Source organism: Xyrauchen texanus, chromosome 22, assembly GCF_025860055.1.
Source record: "Xyrauchen texanus isolate HMW12.3.18 chromosome 22, RBS_HiC_50CHRs, whole genome shotgun sequence".
In the NCBI taxonomy this organism is placed as follows: domain Eukaryota; kingdom Metazoa; phylum Chordata; class Actinopteri; order Cypriniformes; family Catostomidae; genus Xyrauchen; species Xyrauchen texanus.
Window position 1 is genome coordinate 27,718,822 of NC_068297.1, and position 21,218 is coordinate 27,740,039.

General features: G+C 36.3%; 1 protein-coding gene across 1 annotated transcript in view; it reads right to left on the reverse strand.

Annotated features, from left to right (window-relative positions):
- The window catches only part of LOC127662095 (paired box protein Pax-9-like), an 8,718-nt gene extending 6,799 nt beyond the window's left edge, over positions 1-1,919 (reverse strand). The window contains exons 1-2 of the mRNA XM_052153068.1: positions 1,773-1,919; positions 578-1,210 (exon numbers count right to left, since the gene is read on the reverse strand). Of these exons, the coding sequence (XP_052009028.1) occupies positions 578-1,210; positions 1,773-1,776 (637 nt within the window). The 5' untranslated portion in view covers positions 1,777-1,919. The remainder of the gene's footprint in view (positions 1-577; positions 1,211-1,772) is intronic.
- Between the last annotated feature and the right edge of the window lie 19,299 nt (positions 1,920-21,218).

Below are 21,218 nucleotides of genomic sequence, written 5' to 3' on the forward strand. Positions count from 1 at the left end.
TTCAGACCTACTTCAGTTGCAAGTAAATTGTGTTAAAGAATTGGAGAAAAGGCGCTTTTTCAACACACGTTTAGCTTTGAAAACCTCATTTAGATTTTTCTTCGTTGTCCAAAATACTCCACATCCGCTGCTTGATGATTACTAAAGGCTTTAAACCATCCGTTTCAATGCAAACGTTGTATTAGTGGAGCTTCTGCACCAACTCCTGAAAACAGCACGTCATATCGTTTCCTTTTTGCTTTATTATTTTTCTTGTTGACTTGCTGATACATGGTAAATCAAATGTTTAATCCAAAATGCTAGAGTCCAATAGGGTCCAATGAAACGCTCAACTATAGTCAAAAACATTTTAACATTTTAGATTAACAATGACACATTTGGGCCCTTCCACAATACCACAGCACGTCTCTTCATTTTCCTTCCTCTTGGCTTTACACACAAACATACACACAACCTCAAACTCACTTTGATAGGCCTGAGACCCAACAGTGCCTTTTCGCATGATCAGCAGCATGCCCACAAACACTCCCACGAATAAGCGTGACTTTCTATTACCAAAAACTGAGACTGTGCTTACTTTGCTGCTCCGTTATTGATCGAATGCCCAGAATATCTGTAACAGAATGAGAGGAAGGCCATATCCTATGCATTGCCATGTGTCCAGGAAGAGTGTGCATGCCTTGCGGAGTCGGTACTTTAGTCCCAGTGGCTCCGATTGGAGTCGGATACGAGTACAGGTGGTTGTATGGCAGGGTGTGTTGTGGCTGGTGATGAGGGCCCTGTTTGGTCGACTCGTACTGGTTCTGTTGAGACAGATTTCCAATCTTGTTGCGGAGAATCCTACTGATCGAGCTGACAGAGGGCAGATTGAATTTATCACACACACCGTCGGCGAGCAGTCTGTCTCGAATCTCCCAAGCGAAAATGCCAGGGTCCCGTTGCTTGTAAGTCCGAATTTGCTTGACCACGGACGGGGTCGTGACCCTTGGCTTGCTGCCGCCGATTGCGCCTGGGAGTATCGAACCGGTCTCGTTGTACCGGGCCAGAATCTTGCTTACACAGCCGTGAGAGACGCGGAGCTGCCTGCTGATGTCGCAAGGCCTGATGCCCAGCTGGGCCAGCTCTACTATCCTGAGCCGGATGGCATTGGGCAGGGGTCTTCCGTTCACAAAAACACCACCTAGCTGGTTCACCTCCCCAAAGGCTGGCTCTAGTGATGCAGATATATTTAGAAAAGAAAAGAAGAATAGAATTACATTCAGACCGATTAAAACATCAGCCCTCATCTGCGTCTGAAACATAATGATTATGAGTAATGTTCAATAAATCCGCAAGACAGGCAAATCCTTTAGATTGCTCTTTATATCTGCGTTTAAATCAAATGTTTATGTTCCGTTTTGTCTCATTTGAATGCAATGAGGGGAAGAAACACTTTCAACAAACTCAGTCCACCAATTCTGCAAATAAAGAAAGAAAAATCCCACGGCTACTGCATACTTTAACACATAGTAGGTATGCACATTAAATCGTTTTGCCCGGGATCAAGCTTAGTCGCGGCAAAGTGCCACTTTCAGAGCGCCAATAAAGCAGCCCATAGCAAATTTTTTTCTGTTCCCGAAATGACGATGAAAGCATCACGCAACGGGACGCTCTGAATCGAGATCTGAAGCATAGCCTACATTACAAAGGAGTGCAACCGTATTCCCAAAAGTACCTTTGCATACCAATTCCCGTGTGAGAAAAAAACATGAAATATGGATCGAAGAGCTTACCCATTGCTTAAAAGAGACTTCCGAATGTTGTCCTGTTCTGATCTGTCCCGAGTCCAGTTTAGCGGGTCTTTATTGCACCGAAGCCGATGTGCATGAAAACTGAGCGACCGAAACGGATGCGATCCCGATTAGTTGCAAGAGAGGGAAATTTCGCCTTCTGTTTCCTGATGGCAGGCAGCACAGGCTTACATTTCAATCCTAGAAAATGATGGGCTGGACCTATACACATCTCTCCACGCCGAGGTTCTGCCAGCCAATCAAGCCGCGCGTTTCTCTAATGTTGATATTTTATTGGCTGACAGATTTGACATGACAGGCGTTCTCACTGGCGTAAGTTTCCCCTCTCGCTTTTGAACTAGTGGACAGGGTTTCCCGAGTCTTGCTTTAGTTTTCTTTTTTTAGCCAGATCGAAGAATGGTAAGTTTTTGCAACATGGCATTGTAACTTAGTTTCATAAGCATACTTCTAATAATTTCGTCGATTAGTCCAAAGTTGAAATTCGCAGATCAGTATGTATTTCTGTTAGTTCACGTTCCCTGTAATGTCTCCTGATGTCATTTAAAAATGCTTTTGATATGTTTTTCATTTATAATTAGTTCATGTCATAATAAACGATATCGGTACAACTGCATTTTTATTTTGCGCTACAGTTCATAAACTTATGGTTGCGCTTGCTGTATAAAAATATAAAAAATGTTGTGGAGCTACCCCACTGTTCTTCTCATTTGATTTAAAGCGTATTGCAGTATTACGGAATATGCAATATGTTACTCTGAAGTGCTGATATGATATTGTATAGCCTATATATTTTCTATGGACCGTTTTCATAAAACATTCACTTTTCTGCCCACAATAAATTAAATCGTGCGTAATGCGTCAAATTAGACAGTTCAAGAGTTTCGAGGCTGTAGTATGAGATATGCTTTATGCTTTTGTATTCGTTATGATTCAATGGTAGCCTGACATGGATCAGTAAGGTCTGCTTTCTAAATGAGATTACTTATTTTGTTGCAAAGTGTAAACTAATAGTCTGGTGTATGTTAGATGATGTGGTTGCCGGATGCCACTCAATGTGGGCATTATTTGTCCTACAGTAGGCTATTTGTGAAAAAAATATAGGCCTGTGCTTATTCGATACATTTTCTCCTTCTCTCGTTTTGCTTAGTGTATTTTTCATTGGTTACATATTTGAAATGTTCACTCTTTGAAATAGCGTAATATCTAGGCTATGTATGAAAGGTGTCAGGTACGGTATTGTTTAGCTGAGCTCAGACCTGTTTGAGCAGCCTTACAGCCACTGCAAATTCCCCAAAATTATTTCCAGTTATTTGTACTGTTTTTTCCTGTTTACCCCCAGAAACAAGTGAGAGTCATGCTGTCCCTTATCAGCGTTTTCTTCACCTTTCATAATATTTCTATCTCAAATCTGCCTGGATGCGTCACTTTCTACTTAGTTTGGATCTCGTATACTTATCTGTATCCACTTCACAAAAGTTGTGTAGATAAAGAACCGAATTAGCGTTAGATCATGTGCATGGCACATGCGCATGCGCATGCAGACTTTTTCCCAAATGAAATGTATTTATAGTTTTCCTAATATATTTAGCTAAGCATTTTCTTACAGTAGGATGTTTTCGATTCATCTGGCTGATTCTGTATAGCAAGTCACTTAAATGCTATTAAAACAGACCCACCTAACAAACTATGTGTCTAATAAGTCCATGCAGGCAGATTTAAAACATTTGCATACTCAAATGAAACGCTTATTTTGAATTAAATTCCAGAGCAGTAGACACCATAGATTTGGCATGCTTGTGTGTTTTTTTTTTCTTCTCCTTTTTCCAGCCAAATGATGGAGACGGAGCAAATCTGGAGGAGGAACCCCGAAAGAAAATGATTTAAACCTGATCGCATGCTGTGCTAAGGTGAAGTGTCAACGGAGAGGGCGAATAGCCGATGCCTCAGGCAAACCGGCAGTATCCTCTATCGATTAACCGGAATATCTTTAAGCGCATGTTAATGCAAGAATAGTTTGTTAATGGGATTGAAATTCTCTTGTGTTTTTTGCTACAATTAAAGAAACATAAACATAAATTCAGCGCACTACTGACCACTGAAACATGGAGAAAGGAGTGTGTTAATGAGGTGTGAAGACTGATGTAAAAGGCTGCTTGGTCCTGCCACACTTTTTAGCCTTTGGCCTGAAGAGAACCAGATAATATTTACGTGCAGAACATCGTGAACTTAAATAAATAGGAATTAGAAATACAAATAAAATATAAAAATGTATTCTTTCGTAATAATTGCAATGATTGTGATGCACGAGTTGGTGCATGAGAAATGCACTAAATTGTAATGAAGCACGTAGGCCTGTAGAACATGCTTTATTTCTGAACAGGAAATAAATTGATACCTGATATTTGAATATAGGATCCTTTATAGATGATTAGAACCAAATAGAAAAGCTATAACCAATTTTTTTCTTTAGTTTTTTTTTTGGAAATGGTAACTTATTGCATTATATTTTAAGTTTGAAAGCATATGCATAATTACATAAATGCACAATTACTCTTACTGAGTTATTAATTTAACAGGCACATATAGGATGCTTGAACGCATTTGTTCTACCCCTTACAGAACTTACCGTGATTGTCATTGAGTGCTGAAGTTAGCGGATAAAGTTGTCTCGGATAAGATAAGAGTCATAAGATTGCTTCTACGTGCACTTTAAATCCGTTACACACTTGCTCGGGCTGAAATTTCTGTAACGTAAAATGTGTCTGGTCAGTCAGATTGGTGTACTGATTGTGGAATAGCATTGTTTATTTATGGCATTCCATGTTTTTTATTTTTAAGACTTACAATCATAAACATGAGATGGTAAGCATCAAGTACTACATTTATTAAGTCATGCGTTTTAGATCAGCTCTAGATGACGCAAATGACCAGCACTCATCTTTAATGATTAATAAACCTCTAACGTGTTTATTACTGTATGACTGCAGAAATAACTCGAATTAAAATAATTGTGTATAATCTGTATCCCAGTTTAATCAAATATGCATCATGAAGTTAAATCTGATCTAAATATTGCTTACAGTATTACGAATTGAGATTCGTTGCTCTGCAATTTAGCAGGTGTTAACTAAAGTGATCCGCAGAAAACATTCAGACCACAGAATTAATTCGTGTCTCGCTTAAAATATTCTCTTTCATAGCTGAAGAAATTCATTAAACTGTACGGTCATTTTACCCTTTTCAACCATTATAAATATTAGAGCACGCCCCACTCTGCTCAGAGCGCAGAATTATTATTATTATTATTATTATTATTATTATTATTATCCATATAGCCTACATCTAAGTAATAACTGCTAAAAATGTGGTCAACAAATATAAACAGGGGTTCAGATATTAGATCTATGCCAGTAATACATATAATAATAAAACTAATTATAATACATTTATTATTATTATTATTATTATTATTACTACTACTACTACGTATTATTAGCAAGTTATTGCGTTTATTGTTGTTATTGCTGTTAATAAAAATTGCTCAAAATGTATTACAACGCAGTAAACATGTAAAAAAAAACTAAACACACTTTGTCTGAGAGGGAAGTTTATTTTGACTCATTATACACATCTCGATTGCCTCTCATCCTGAATGCATCTGACCCTTCATAGTAATGACTTTGTACATTAAGAGTAGTTCAAATAATTTCGAGACATTTCGAGAACATCGAATGCACAAATGATCTCAATCATTTCCTCTTCTCTGTGTTTCTAGTGTAAGCCGATGTCATCAATCGTGAATACAGCTGTCGGTGGGGGCTTTGATGCGCTGATGTTCCCCAAAGGAAAAAAAGAGGTGATTCTTCATCTCCAAGCTCATCCCCGATCGCTGAATGAACACGATCCCTTGTTTGGGGACTGCTATATTCTAGTACATGGCACAGGCCTCCCGTGAAAAGAAAATGACACTAAAAGAGGTTTGAGTCACTGTCGTCCTCTTTTCTCCCATGCATGATTAAACCAGTGGAGTTGTTACTGTGTGTGTATTACTGAAATCTGTCTTAAGAGATCAAACACTCCTCCGGCATTTCTTTATTTATACAGTCTTTAAATGTCATTTGCCTGGAACAGAGGTATTGAGTGTGTGATGAAAGTGACGTGGGTTATTGCTGTGAATATACCTATTTCTCCAAAGAACAAAGTCATTTAGCATGTGCAGCTGAATTATTATAGAATTACTATAGAATTACTATAGCAAATGGTTTATTACAGTAAAGTGGTCTTTTGAAATGTGAGATTGGACGAAGAGAGGGGTCTATTAATCATCCAGCTGTGAGCATACACAGATCGTGTCCAGTGCCGGAGACATTGCTGAAAGAAGTCTTGAGTTGCTCGAGCAATATAAAGTTACAGTTTAGGGAACAGACAAGGGTATTTCAGAATCACAATCGCTTGCTTTGTTAAATTGATTAGGTTTTGTTTATTGGGCTGAGTATTTTGTTTCAGTGCGAGCAGCAGATAACAACATCAGTTCAGTCTAAAAGTGAAATGATATTTGGGATTAGTCTAGTCTTCTCGGTTGATTTGAATGAAGAAATCTATGGAATATTGTGAAACAATACGTGCTGCCGTCTTGACCAGGACTCTGTATTATCTCAATGGGACCTTTAAAGGATATAAATAAATAAATCAAATATGAATTCCGTCTGGAATGTAACGAAAGATGAGTTTACAATGAGGAACTTTTTTCCCAATAATCATTCAATTTCTGTATTTGATGTGAGAAATGATTCTGCAAATCTTTCACTTTTGTGGATGTGTTCCGATTGATTTATAAAGATGCGGGATGAGATTAAATGAAATAAAGATGCGGCGACAGTTGCGTTTGTGCTGCTCATTTTGCGGAAATAAATGGTATTGATTGATTAGAATGTGCATTTTTTCCAGTACGATTAAATGAACGAACGAATGAATGATCGAATGAACAATTTTCAGGAGGAAAATTCTGAAAATATAGACCGAAACAATGTAGAATAAAGCGACACCAAATCGTTTATATCGTATATATATATATATATATATATATATATATATATATATATATATATATATATATATATATATATTAAATTGCCAGTATACATTTTAATTGTATTTCTTATTGAAATGTCTTTTCTTTTTAAGAAAAGTTTTCGTGCATCACCATTTAGCTCTAATAATTGGTTTTGTAATAATTCATATATTGCGTATTAATTCTTGTAATAGGAATTATTGCGTAAAACGACTCTTCACAGTTTATTTCCTGTTCATCATTATAATAATATCAATCCAATTAAAAAAATCTACCTAAGAATAATTGTGTGTGGGTTTTTATTTTATTTATTTATTTATGAGTGTGAAATGTCAGTTGTCTCAGGAGAGAAAGAGTTATTTGTAAACCCAACCGTAAAGGTAAAGTGGGCCTTGTTTTTCTCGTCGCTTCTGCAAGACAGTGAAAGCATGTTATAAACATAGTTTCTATTAAGTTGTAAGCCTAAAGATAGATGGATGGATGGATGGATGGATGGATGGATGGATATCTGTTATAAGCATGTAGACGACTAATTGCATTATTGCTGTTAGGCTATAGATGTTTAATTACATTTTTATTTTTTATATAAAAGTCTGTATTCGATTACTCCAAACGTTATTATTATTAGTAATTTAGAATGGTCAATTGATGCCAAAAACCTTTATCTTTCTAACGGAATTGACACTATTAAACTGTTTTGCAAGTTAACACCTCTTAAAGGTTGACTGTAACTGAAGTCCGGCCGTAATGAGGGCTGCTGCAGGTTAACGATGAGTGTTTCGGGGCCACTTCAGGATTAAGAGGGACAAAACCAACAATATTTACGATGGTTTGAAGCATTGATCACATCGGCAGCTCTCAAGTTTCGACACCTGGATTTAATTAAAGGAAAAATCTAATAATCTACCTTCATATAATAATCTAAGGTCTTCATTTCCATATTACAAAAGAGTAAACGAGCTTTAATGTCGACAGATTGTGCACGGACATGAAACACAGTTTAAATCAAGTGCTGAGTCTGTGGGGGTCGTGTTGAAAATGTTATAGCCTACTTCAATAATAATAATAAAAGATATAATAATAATAATACAAATATTGAATTCTTAACTTTCTCTCTACATTTGAGAATATCAAAATAATTTAATAGCCTATATTATCTACAATTTGTCTAATTTTGATATTCTTCAAAAAACAAAACAATAAAAAAAAACAAAAAAAACAGATGGCATATCGTAATAAAACACACCGTAGGAATATATACTATCATAATATACGTCGCATAGGAAAACTTTTCAATGCACTCTAAAGATTACTGGAATGTGCTTCCACACAACTCCAGGGTGAGACAATAACCGAGGACTTGCACCCATTTTGATATGAAAGTAGCTCCCCCTGCTGTTTAGTTTTTGCTAGTACATGGATGAGAAGATAACGGCACGAGACTCTGTGCAACATATTTATTAAACTGGACGACACATGTTCAGCATAACTGTGACTAATATGTTGAACTATAGTTCAAATAGTTTTGGATCCATGTTCCCGTTGAGGGATTCGTCAACGTCACGTACTTAGAGTGACAGAGAGAACAAAGTGCTTTTGGGCTCTTTTAGGCTTGACCACCTCTAGTACATATTTTAGTTGCACAATGGAACAACTGCTAAAAATAATCGACCTTTTACAGACACTCGTCTTACCTTAAATAATGGAAAGTATGTGTGCGAACAGTTATCATTTTCAGATGTTTTACTGTTGAAAATTGGCCTAAAAATCATTCTGATGAATTGGGCCATTTAGTTCTTCGTGCAATGAGAAGACTGTCAAAAAGTGGCCCAATATACTTCAAATATCATGTCATGTTTAACTTAGGCTTGGAACTGCGCGCGGTAGTGGAACTTTCCAAAACAACATTCCGACTTCCCGTGTGATCATGTTTTTTCTTTCTTTTTTTTTTTTTTTTTTTTTTTTTTTTTTTTTTGTGGTGCCCTCAGCATTTTTTTATTTTTTATTTCGGCACACTGTAAAAACAAAACTAAAAAAAACCTTGCAGCTGTGGTCGCCAGAATAAATCTGTAAAAAATACAGCACAAACGTAAACTATTTTACAGAACTAAATTTGACTGTTGTAATTTACATGACCACGCTGGCACTGTACAAATAAATAAATACAAATCTGTTATATTTACAGATTAATAAAACGCCATAAACTAAACCTAAATTTCTCCGTAAAAATTACAGAAGAGCACATGATGACACTCACACAAACACCATCAGGGTGAAATTAAAATAATGCAATAAACATGAACTAAACTACATCAAATATAAAACAGAACACCCCAATGTACATAACTGATATTAAAAATAAGAAGAAACATAACTATTCCCACAAAATATAATGAAATGAACTGGGTCATGCGGGAATTGTGGAAATGCCTGATTAATGTTTTTTACTGTAATTGTAACAATCATGTACACAATATCAATTTTTACCAATAATTATACAGGAAAATCATACTTTTTACATCTAAAAAAATATATATTTCCACTGCATTTAATTGTATTTTTATTGTCTTTCAAAAAACATGTTTACTGTATATTTTACAGTTAATATTCTTTAATCAATTAATGTTTTATTTTTCTAGCATTTTTACAGTATTTTGCCATTAAAATTACAGATATTTTTTACAGTGTATACATTTAAATTTTGCAATCAACCCAGTATCATCTATTTTCTATTAAAATGGCCTAAAGTGAATAGTCTAAAGCCAACGCTTATTATGCCTACCATTTTTACATCTCTTATTGTATATTCTCTATTTAAATATTTCCATTTACAGTCAAATTCATAAACTATACAAAGAAAATATAAACATAAATATAACAAGAGCAAGATGGCTATGTAACATTTATAAATGTAACTTCACCATAACAAATAATTCATTTGAATCAAACTTTACAAAATGTATTGTTTGCTTTAACTGCTTAATTTCTATATACATGAACATAATATAGTGTACAGTATACATACATAATACAATGTTCATATCAACCTGATCTTTCATACATTAATCACATACATTTTAAACTTTATGAATTGTTTTAGACACATTTTTATGCTTGCTCCATAATTCCAACCAATTATTGTAAAACACCTATTGTTTTCAGATCAATCTGAACTCTACTTTTCTTAAATATACATATCAGTATCATGTGGCACCTTGTCAGAGGATAAGGCTAGAGGATAACTGTCTCCAGATATTATGGACCTCCTCAGATGTATCTAATAAAGTGGCGAGTGAGTTGTGTTTGACTTCACGCAGGCTGGCTCCTGGCTTGTAGTGCACACCTACGATACAAGTTTTTTTCCAACTTTTGTGTGCACCACCGGCACACCACAATGACGTACTCTATGCCATCAAAAAACCACAGGTATAACATCATCTTGCTTTAATGATAATGGAAATAAGGTATAGAGCTGCACTAAGACCTGAACACTTGGTGCACAAAACACTACGAAGGTGACAATCAACAATCCGCAAAACAAGAATTTACCTAACTTACCTAACAAAATGAACAATTGAAATGGTGTAAATAAACTCGCAAACAGTGAAACCATTCAAGCTCATTAATTATTCAACCCTAGTGCATGTTGGGAACACCAGCTTTCAAATGTTAAGTAAAATTGACTTATTTTATTAACCAGTTATCCAGTTAACGCAAATGAGCAAATATATATAACAAGATGTTCCACTTTAGGATTAATATATGATGACCAGTGTCATTTCAGACCATTCTGCCGCCCTAGGCGAGATCCCTATTGCTGCCCCCATTGGGGGATTTGTGGTGTGTTCATTTTTACATGTTTGAATGTAATTAAACTCATGTATACTTTATTCAATGTAGAAAGTACTTCATCTTTTCTGCTATGTTTACTTGTCCACAACATATTGTAACTCAATACAATAATATACAACTGGGGTTGAATATTGAATGACAGCAAAAATCGACTTAAATCCACCATCATGAAGGACATATCAGTTCTCTAAATGCACTGCAAGGTTGCAAACAATGAGGAGAGAAACACTGGCAGAAGAACTAGGAGTGATGATGCGCTGGTGTCCTATTCGGACGTTTTAAACCCCTTCACAACTGGCACAGTAGTTTTAATTGCTGTTTTACCTTTCAGATTGCATAAACCATAAATGTCATATCCTTCAACAATGCATCTTGCTTAATTAAGGTTTATCAGTAATGTTTTGATTAATCAAGTTTCAAGAACATAACAGCAGACAGAGTAAACCATGTAACTGTCAGAGATGGAGCATTGAAGTGATGCTTGGCAGGGGTGGTTCTAGGGTCAGTGGATATCCAGAGCTTAGTTCAGAAACATGTATGCACCATGTATGCATCATTTTATACTAGACAAAGATTTCATTTTTAAATGAAGTATTTCTTTCAATATTGTTTTTTAAAGAATTCAAAACATACAATGTACGCCTAAGTGGTCAGTGCTATTGTAATTTGTACTCAAACTCATTGAACACATAGACTATATGTTTAAAACCTACAAATGCAGAGCCATGACACCAAGCTGTTATTACTTGTCTAATTAGGAAACTGCCTACAGAACATCCACAAATTCAAAAATCATATTCATCAGCAGAAATGCATGACCATAAAGTTTGAATTCAGACATTCCAAGATATTAAATTTATAAACAAAAGTACAGCACAGATAAGGTTTAACATATGCACTGCTGCAGAAATTGATAACATAATATTTATATTTTTAAATGACATAAAAATTAAAATAATATAATGATGAAAGTTGTCACTAAACAGTTACATGGCTGTTATGTGACACATAGATTGCCTCATTTGACAATGCAGTAAATAAGTTATATAGTTGCACATAGCACAGCCGCATCTTGCTGTTGAAGTGCTGCTGAGGCTGTTTTACTTCTTTTTTCAAATGTATATTTCTATATTCTAATATATCTCCTCACCAAGACAAGCGCACACCTACGAAAGAAAATCGAGGTAATTACATCCAAAAGCTCCAACCTCACTGGTTGGATCATATGTAACTTCTTAAAGATGATTGGCCAGTTTACATGTCAATCAGTGCTTCTTGTCTGAGTGTGGGGGTCTTTTCAGGAGTGAAAGAATGTAAAAGGAGACACTGATAGGTACGCAGCGAGCAGAATAGCGGTTCTAATTTACAGGTGAAACTCGAAAAATTAGAATATCGTGCAAAAGTTCATTAATTTCACTAATTCAACTTAAAAGGTGAAACTAATATATTATATAGACTCATTACAAGCAAAGTAAGATATTTCAAGCCTTTATTTGATATAATTTTGATGATTATGGCTTACAGCTTATGAAAACCCCAAATTCAGAATCTCAGAAAATTAGAATATTGTGAAAAGGTTTAGTATTGTAGCCTCAAAGTGTCACACTCTAATCAGCTAAACACCTGCAAAGGGTTCCTGAGCCTTTAAATGGTCTCTCAGTCTGGTTCAGTTGAATTCACAATCATGGGGAAGACTGCTGACCTGACAGTTGTGCAGAAAACCATCATTGACACCCTCCACAAGGAGGGAAAGCCTCAAAAGGTAATTGCAAAAGAAGTTGGATGTTCTCAAAGTGCTGTATCAAAGCACATTAATAGAAAGTTAAGTGGAAGGGAAAAGTGTGGAAGAACAAGGTGCACAAGCAGCAGGGATGACCGTAGCCTGGAGAGGATTGTCAGGAAAAGGCCATTCAAATGTGTGGGGAGCTTCACAAGGAGTGGACTGAGGCTGGAGTTACTGCATCAAGAGCCACCACACACAGACGGGTCCTGGACATGGGCTTCAAATGTCAAACGTCTTACCTGGGCTAAAGAAAAAAGAACTGGTCTGTTGCTCAGTGGTCCAAAGTCCTCTTTTCTGATGAGAGCAAATTTTGCATCTCATTTGGAAACCAAGGTCCCAGAGTCTGGAGGAAGAATGGAGAGGCACACAATCCAAGATGCTTGAAGTCCAGTGTGAAGTTTCCACAGTCTGTGTTGGTTTGGGGAGCCATGTCATCGGCTGGTGTTTGTCCACTGTGCTTTATTAAGTCCAGAGTCAACGCAGCCGTCTACCGGGACATTTTAGAGCACTTCATGCTTCCTTCAGCAGACAAGCTTTATGGAGATGCTGACTTCATTTTCCAGCAGGACTTGGCACCTGCCCACACTGCCAAAAGTACCAAAACCTGGTTCAATGACCATGGTATTACTGTGCTTGATTGGCCAGCAAACTCGCTTGACCTGAACCCCATAGAGAATCTATGGGGCATTGCCAAGAGAAAGATGAGAGACATGAGACCAAACAATGCAGAAGAGCTGAAGGCCGCTATTGAAGCATCTTGGTCTTCCATAACACCTCAGCAGTGCCACAGGCTGATAGCATCCATGCCACGCCGCATTGAGGCAGTAATTAATGCAAAGGGGCCCAAACCAAGTACTGAGTACATATGCATGATTATACTTTTCAGAGGGCCGACATTTCTGTATTTAAAATCCTTTTTTTTATTGATTTCATGTAATATTCTAATTTTCTGAGATTCTGAATTTGGGGTTTTCATAAGCTGTAAGCCATAATCATCAAAATTATATCAAATAAAGGCTTGAAATATCTTACTTTGCTTGTAATGAGTCTATATAATATATTAGTTTCACCTTTTAAGTTGAATTACTGAAATTAATGAACTTTTGCACGATATTCTAATTTTTCGAGTTTCACCTGTATTTTACTGTGCACATGAAAACTCTGTGATTAATATAAGATCATAAAAACATTCAAGGCTTTTCCTGAAACATCCGGGGCCCACTCCTAGTGTCACCCCTGATGCTTGGGTGAGCAAGAACATTCCATTTTACAAATACTGTATAGTACAACTAAACAAGAGGATAAGTGCATCAGAGTCTCTAGTTTGAGAAATAGATGCCTCACATGTCCTCAGCTGACAGCTTCATTGAATTCTACACCATTGAATTCAACACCAGTTTCATGTACAACAGTAAAGAGAAGACTCAGGGCTGCAGGCCTTATGGGAAGAATTGCAAAGAAAAAGCCACTTTTGAAACAGAAAAAAAGAAAAGGTTAGGGTGGGCAAAGAAACACAGATATTGGACAAAAGATTATTGGAAAAGAGTGTTATGGATCTTAACCCCATTGAGCTTTTGTGGAATCAGTTAGACTGTAAGGTGTGTGAGAAGTGCGTGACAAGACAGTCACATCTATGGCAAGTGCTGCATGAAGCGTGGGTGAAATGTCACCTGAGTATCTGGACAAATTAACTGGAGGATTTTTTAAGAGAACTCTTTGAAGTAGTTTAAGAAGTTCTGGAAAAAAATTATAATCGTAATAAAACTTTTTCACGTTATTAATGTCCTGAATATAAATTGTTATCAGTTTAATGCCACTTTGGTGAATAAAAGTACCAATTTCTTTCCACAAGAACAAAATCTGTACATTATTCCAAACTTTTGGCCGCCAATGTATATATTCTAGATATGGTTTCAACATTAATCTTAAAATCTGTGTTTCAATATACCAAGGCAAAATACCAAACACACACAAAAAGTAAAAAGTTAAAAATTCCATGGTTCTAAATGTTTAGTTTTGTCAAATTTTGTTGATCACATTCTTATAGGAAGGATCTGATGCAGGAAAGGAAATAAGAAAAGGAAAATATGATTTACAATTGTAGGAATAAGAAGCACCAGGCTTTGTTGGCTCTATGTCCCTGCTGAAAGGGTTATTTATTCCACTAGATGGCAGAAAGTACTGGGGGAAATATAATGCCTCTATCACCTTCCATCACAAGATACATCTCTGAAATGCGCTCTAATGCAGCTGAGCACTCGCTGTGCACTCTTCCTTAAGCATTCAGTTTAATTTATTACTTCCTATCTTGGCCTCTGAGTGGACTACAAGTTTATCTAGCTGTTGTCGGAAAGCTTTTTGATGATGCATAATATTTTATCATCAGTAGTCAAGAACATATTTTGCCGATGATATGCTTTACTGCATATGAGACATAACATGGGATTATTTACCTAAGCAAGCACACAGACAATTAGAAAATGTCTTATTATGAAGAAAACAGCCTAAGGTAAGAGCTGATATAGAGTTTTGGCTACAGAAGCAGAGATAGGAGCAGAAATTAGACGTTTGTCTTTGTTGTCTTACACAGATTATGTTGCACATTGATTGTTTTGATAATCATTCAATTTGTGTTATGGCAGCAAAATAAATAGCCACATTTCTGAGAACGAGAACTTCCATCTATTATACATTTAAATGCATCTATTATTTGAGTTCATACTCTCCAGATGTGTTTTGTAAGTTCTGTTCTCTGGTTTGTGTGCAGCTGTGTTATGTTCTGTTGTTACAATCGCTGTGACGGTCCTGTATTTAGATACAAAACAAGTTTTCTCTTGAACGCCCCAACTGCTGCTCTTGTGCACTCTCATGAATGTGTACAGGACAGCAATGGTCATGAAGATTTTCACTTAATAATAAATTGGATTGCTGTTTTTTCTCAACAAACCTTATCGTATGCCTTCAGAATAAGACACGAATCACATTGAGTCACAACTTCTGAATTATGCTTTTGCGTCCTTTTTGAAGCTGGAAGAGGTGTCACCGTCCACTGACATTGTATGAAATCATTGAGCAGATTATCTATTCTAAATTTCTCCCTTTGTGTACCAAAAGGTAATTAAAGATCCTTCACACCCTGGTCATGGATTGTTCCAAATGCCTCTGCCTGGCAGACGTTCCAAGACTGTTTAAACCAGGACCAATAGACACTTACAAAGCATATTTCCCAGTAAAAAAGGAGGTTTTGTTAGGTTTTAATACAATAAATGTTCTGTTAGGAATTAACACACAAAAAGTATGTGGACACTTTCTGTTTGTAAAATGTTAGTGGAACATGTCCATAGTTAATGTAATGGGACCCGTGTTAATTTGAAGGGAACTACATAAATCTGACTTATTCAAATTGACTTCATCCAGTAAAAAAAATCTTGACACCAGTTGGTTAAAAATAGTTTAGAACATTGAAATAGTTCAGCTTCATTTGTTTGCTCAAAAATTGGACAGGATACTTGTGAGTATAATTAAGAAAAATAGGAAAGAAACTGTGGAAAAGATTGCCTCAACCAGTAAGGATTACCAGATACAACTTAGTTCACAGACCGTTCAAGACAGGTTCAATGGGTAAGCGCAAAGAGGGAGAGTAATCCGGCAAAACTCATTCATTAGATAAAAGAGTAAGAAAATAGCATGAAACTCACACAAGAACATGCACAGATAGAGAGCAGCTTGTGGATAACTGTCTTGTTTTCAAATGAGTCTAAATTGTACTTGTACAGATCTGATGGTAGAGTTTTTGTATGGAGAAATGCAAGATTTCTAGCCATACAGCACTTGGGGCAGTGTGAAGTACAGAGGTGTAAATGTCGAAGTCTGGGGCTGTTTCTCTAACTGGTATTGGTGAGCTTGTGTTTAGAGGTGAGAATCACAAGGTAAATGGCAATCTGATATTATATCAATATCTAGGTCAAGAAACGATAGTATTGCATATTATTGGATATTTGTCTTTATCAGACTTCAGAAAACTGTTTCCAGATCACCAAATGCATTGTTAAATTAAAGGGATAATTCACCCAAAAATGAAAATTATTTCATCATTTACTCACCCGTATGCCATCCCAGATGTGTATGACTTTCTTTCTTCATCAGAACACAAACAAAGATTTTTAGAAACATATCTCAGATCTGTAGGTCCATACAATGCAAGTGAATGGTGACCAGACCTTTTTAGCTCCAACAATCACATAAAGGTAATTTATGTGGCTCCAGTGGTTAAATACATACCTTCAGAAGCAATATAATAGGTGTGGGTGAGAAACAGAACAATATTTAACTCATTTTTTGTTACTCTAAATCCACAATTTAACTAGTTGTGATCAAGTCATAAGTAAAGTCAGTAATTTTCCATTAAATAATTAAATTTTTGAAAAATAATAAGTAATTTGTTGAGAACTACTTTTTTGAGTAACTTACCCAACACTGTAGATAGGATAGCCAGAGCTCTGGGATAGTGAATCAGCAGCCTTCACTCAATATTGTGGTAGAGAGCACAAAACGAGCGCAGCCCATTTTAATTCTATAGAAAATGTTCTACTTTAAAGCAACTGGTGCTAAAAGGTACTTTGATTGCGATTGCATCACTCAAGGCCAGCTAGAAGGCTTCTTGACTGGGACATATCCTAAAGACCACACCACCTAGAACAGATAAATCAATCAGATTGACTGGTGAGTTTGACAATCTGACTTTAGATGCCTATTCACCTGCACTGTTGAGGAATTCTGTAGAAATTCTGAAGGCCTAACAAGATCGGCTTCGGGCTTGCGATGTGAAACAGCCATCATGTGTCGCACACACACACACACACACACACACACACACACACACACACACACACACACACAGTCAAGAGGTTACACCAGAAAGCTGCTAAGACAGGAAAGCAGCATGTTCTGTGTAATGCGGAATATGCTTTTGCTGCAATAGATGGTTTTCACTCTAAATCAGACTTCTGCTGCTGAACAGCTGTTGCACTCATTTCCCGCTTGCCCAACACTCACGCGACACAGCCAGACCTTCTCTCTGAGCTTATGGATATGACATAAACACGCAAGGACAAATTACATATGCCTGCGATTTCGTGCCAAGCCCGTCCCGACAGCTCTAAATAAAAATCATTATTGTAGGCTTAATGCAGTAAATCGCAGTAAGACTAGGACTCACTCAATAGCGAACTTTTGTTTTTTGTAACCAAAAAAATCTAACATAGTGCAGCTTTAATACAGAGAACAAACAGAGCACTGAACGAAGTGGATGTGTACATACAGTCAGTTGAAATAAAACCTACAAATGCATCAAATGCAATAAATAAGGTCTTCATTAAGGTCAACACTTGTGTACAGCATGCAGCTTGTGAACGACTCTGCAGGTAAAGACATTTTCCACAAAATAAAAACTGTTGCTACATGAAAGTATGAAAAGTACCAAAAAGGACCATTGCATTCCCAAGTTCCTCCCCAAGTGTGCCAAACTGGCAGTGATTAACATGTTATGTCTTAATAACCTTCATGTTTTTGTTAGTGCTATACTTTGTTATTAAATAATTACATTTGGTTTATCAAGAACCTCTTTTATGATCTTAAATGCTTAAAAATATATGGGTTGTGTCTTTGTTTTTTGTTTGTAGGAGAGCCTTTAAGCCCCTGATGTTTTCCATTCCTATAAGCACCCCTGCTCACAAGTAAGCATTTCTATTTCACCAGGATTTTTATATTTCACTCTGGATTTTGACAGTCAGAAAAGCTGGCTTGTTTATTTACTATCACATCAGTAATATCCACACCCCATAATCTACAGATATACACCGATCAGCCACAACATTAAAACCACTTACCTAATATTTTGTAGGCCCCCCTCATGCCGCCAAAACAGTGCCAACCCGCATTACAGAATAGCATTCTGAGATGATATTCTTCTCGCCACATTTGTACACAGATCTGCCGCTCACTGTATGTTTTATGTTTTTGGCACCATTCTGAGTATACTGTATATTAGAGACTGTTGTGTGTGAAAATCCCAAGAGATCAGCAGTTACAGAAATACTCAAACCAGCCCATCTGACACCAAACAAACGTCCATGCGATGATCTAATCAGACACTCGTGTGGCAGCAGTGCATAAAATCATGCAGATACTGGTCAGGAGCTTCAGTTAATGTTCACATCAACAATCAGAATGGGGAAATAAATGTGATCTCAGTGATTTGGACCGTGGCATGTTGGTGCCAGATGGGCTGGTTTGAGTATTTCTGTAACTGCTGATCTCCTGGGATTTTCACCCAGTCTCTAGAATTTACTCAGAATGGTGCCAAAAACAAAAAACATCCAGTGAGCGGCAGTTCTGTGGACGGAAATGTCTTGTTGATGAGAGAGGTCAACAGAGAATGGCCAGACTGGTTCGAACTGATAACTGTAACTCAGATAACTGCTCTGTACAATTGCGGTGAGAAGAATATCATCTCTGAATGCTATTCTGAGATGTGGGTTGGTGCTGTTTTGCCGGCATGAGGGGGACCTGCACAATATTAGGCAGGTGGTTTTAATGTTGTGGCTGATCGGTATCGATAGGGTACAACAGGGCTAATGCACCTCTTAAGGAAAATGCGTCTTTTTCTGGTCTCAAAGTGTATCAACATTGGAAAAATACATTTTATTAAATATTGATGGAGCAACAAATTTGTGTGAAAAGACCAATCAATGGAAGGTTTTTTGATTAAAAGAAAAAATGTATGTGGTGAGGGGAAAAAGGCTTAAATGGGGTTATAGTGATTCATTGCAGACACTACATAGGGACATTGAAAACTTTTGATTTAATCACATTTAACAAAAATGAAAATGACAAGTTATTTGTCTCTAAATAAATGTGATCATTTCAGGGATTAGCAACATAAATGTGCAACATTTTAAAAGTTCTTATGTGTCAAATTACCTCAAAATTAGACTTTGCGCATGATGACCCCTTGGATCAGGAACATTTTGCAGTGCATATTCTGACAGAAATTTGATGAGGAAAGTGCTGTGTCAAATCAAATCAGAATTCCCTTTTACCCCTGGGTGTGTCAGGATCCTGCCATCTCTGTTTGGGATTTTTTTTCACACCTTAGAGGCAGGATCATGTCATCCTTGCTTATTGTACTCTCTTTTTGTATATTTGTCTCTCATGTGTGCTCTTGTGCCTGTTCCCTGTGCTTACCCGCCCCTCGTTTGCCTGATTATGAGTATATTCTCACCACCTGCCCTCCTCATTTACCCTCTTGATTTCTCCCTCTTCATATTCCCCTCATGTGTTGTGGTGGGTTGGATTCTTCCTCTTGTTTCCCCTCCAGTTCAGTCATGTGCTACCTGTTGGGCTTCTTTCTTTCTTTCTTTCTTTCTTTCTTTCTTTCTTTCTTTCTTTCTTTCATCTTCTGTTAGTGCTGATTTTTGACTCCTGTCCAGGCTTTGTGTTTGGTTTGCTTTCTGTACTTTTAGTCTTAATAAAGGTTTTGAGCAATCATTTGTCTGCATTTGGGTTCTTCTGACTAAAATCCTGACACATGGGTGTCTTAAGCACTGTTGCACGATAGCCTTTCCATATAACACAATTTCTATTGTAATACCATACATTTCAAACACAAGCAACATATCAACACCAAGTAATCCAGTAGCACCGTAGAAGTAAATGTTTGTGTTACTTTAGCTGATGGGTTTATATCATGCTTCCCAAGGGGACTTCCACACATCATTAAAGTTCAGTTTACACACCATGTGCATTTTACTGACATTAAATCATTTACTTTTCTCTTTCCTTTGATTGATCCACTTGGCAGTGTTTTTTACATGCATTTTGTATATCTTATTGGCAATCAATAATTAAGAACATAAGTGTTTGACATTGATCTATAACTGGCATAAAGGAAAGGCTAATTATTTGTAAAAAAAAATTTAAATAAATAGACTTTATTTGATCAATAGACAATGCAGTTTCTTCAGGTCAAGAGACAATAAAAGACATTGAATCACAATCTTTTAGTTTAAAACACAACACATACACTTTAAGTGGCTGCTTTGCAATGACTAACACAGCCTCAGTTTCTAATATTCTAACATCAGATATTTATTAACTCAGAATAGAGCTTGAGTCAAGTCCAAAACAATAACAGAAACAGTGTCAATAGGCTAGTGGTAAGCCTAATAAAATAGCCTAATAATAATTATTATAACAACAATACAAAATATTATAAATACTACAATAAGATAAAATAGATTAAAACAAGGTATTGGAGATCAATAAGAATATTTTACTGTATAGACATACTGTAGGCATACATATACTGTAGACATACACAACTAATTTCAATTTGATGATCAAATCAGTGATTGGATAAGAGAGTCTTCAAATATGAATTTTAAACTAAAGTAGAACTTGCATTTCATATTTTTCATACAATTTAGATGTATTTGCCATATGGTATAGGCTTTAATGAAATTCTGTCTTATATCTATAAATTTATCACATTGAAGGGGAAAGTGCCAAATAAATGATACGTAGGCTATTCCTATTTTCTGTATGTTCGGCTCATAATAATGTTCCAATTAACTTTTGAATTTGTTTGAATTATTTTCTTTTATGTTATTTTATTTTCATTTATTTATTTATTCATTCCATTTTTATTATTATTTATTTATTT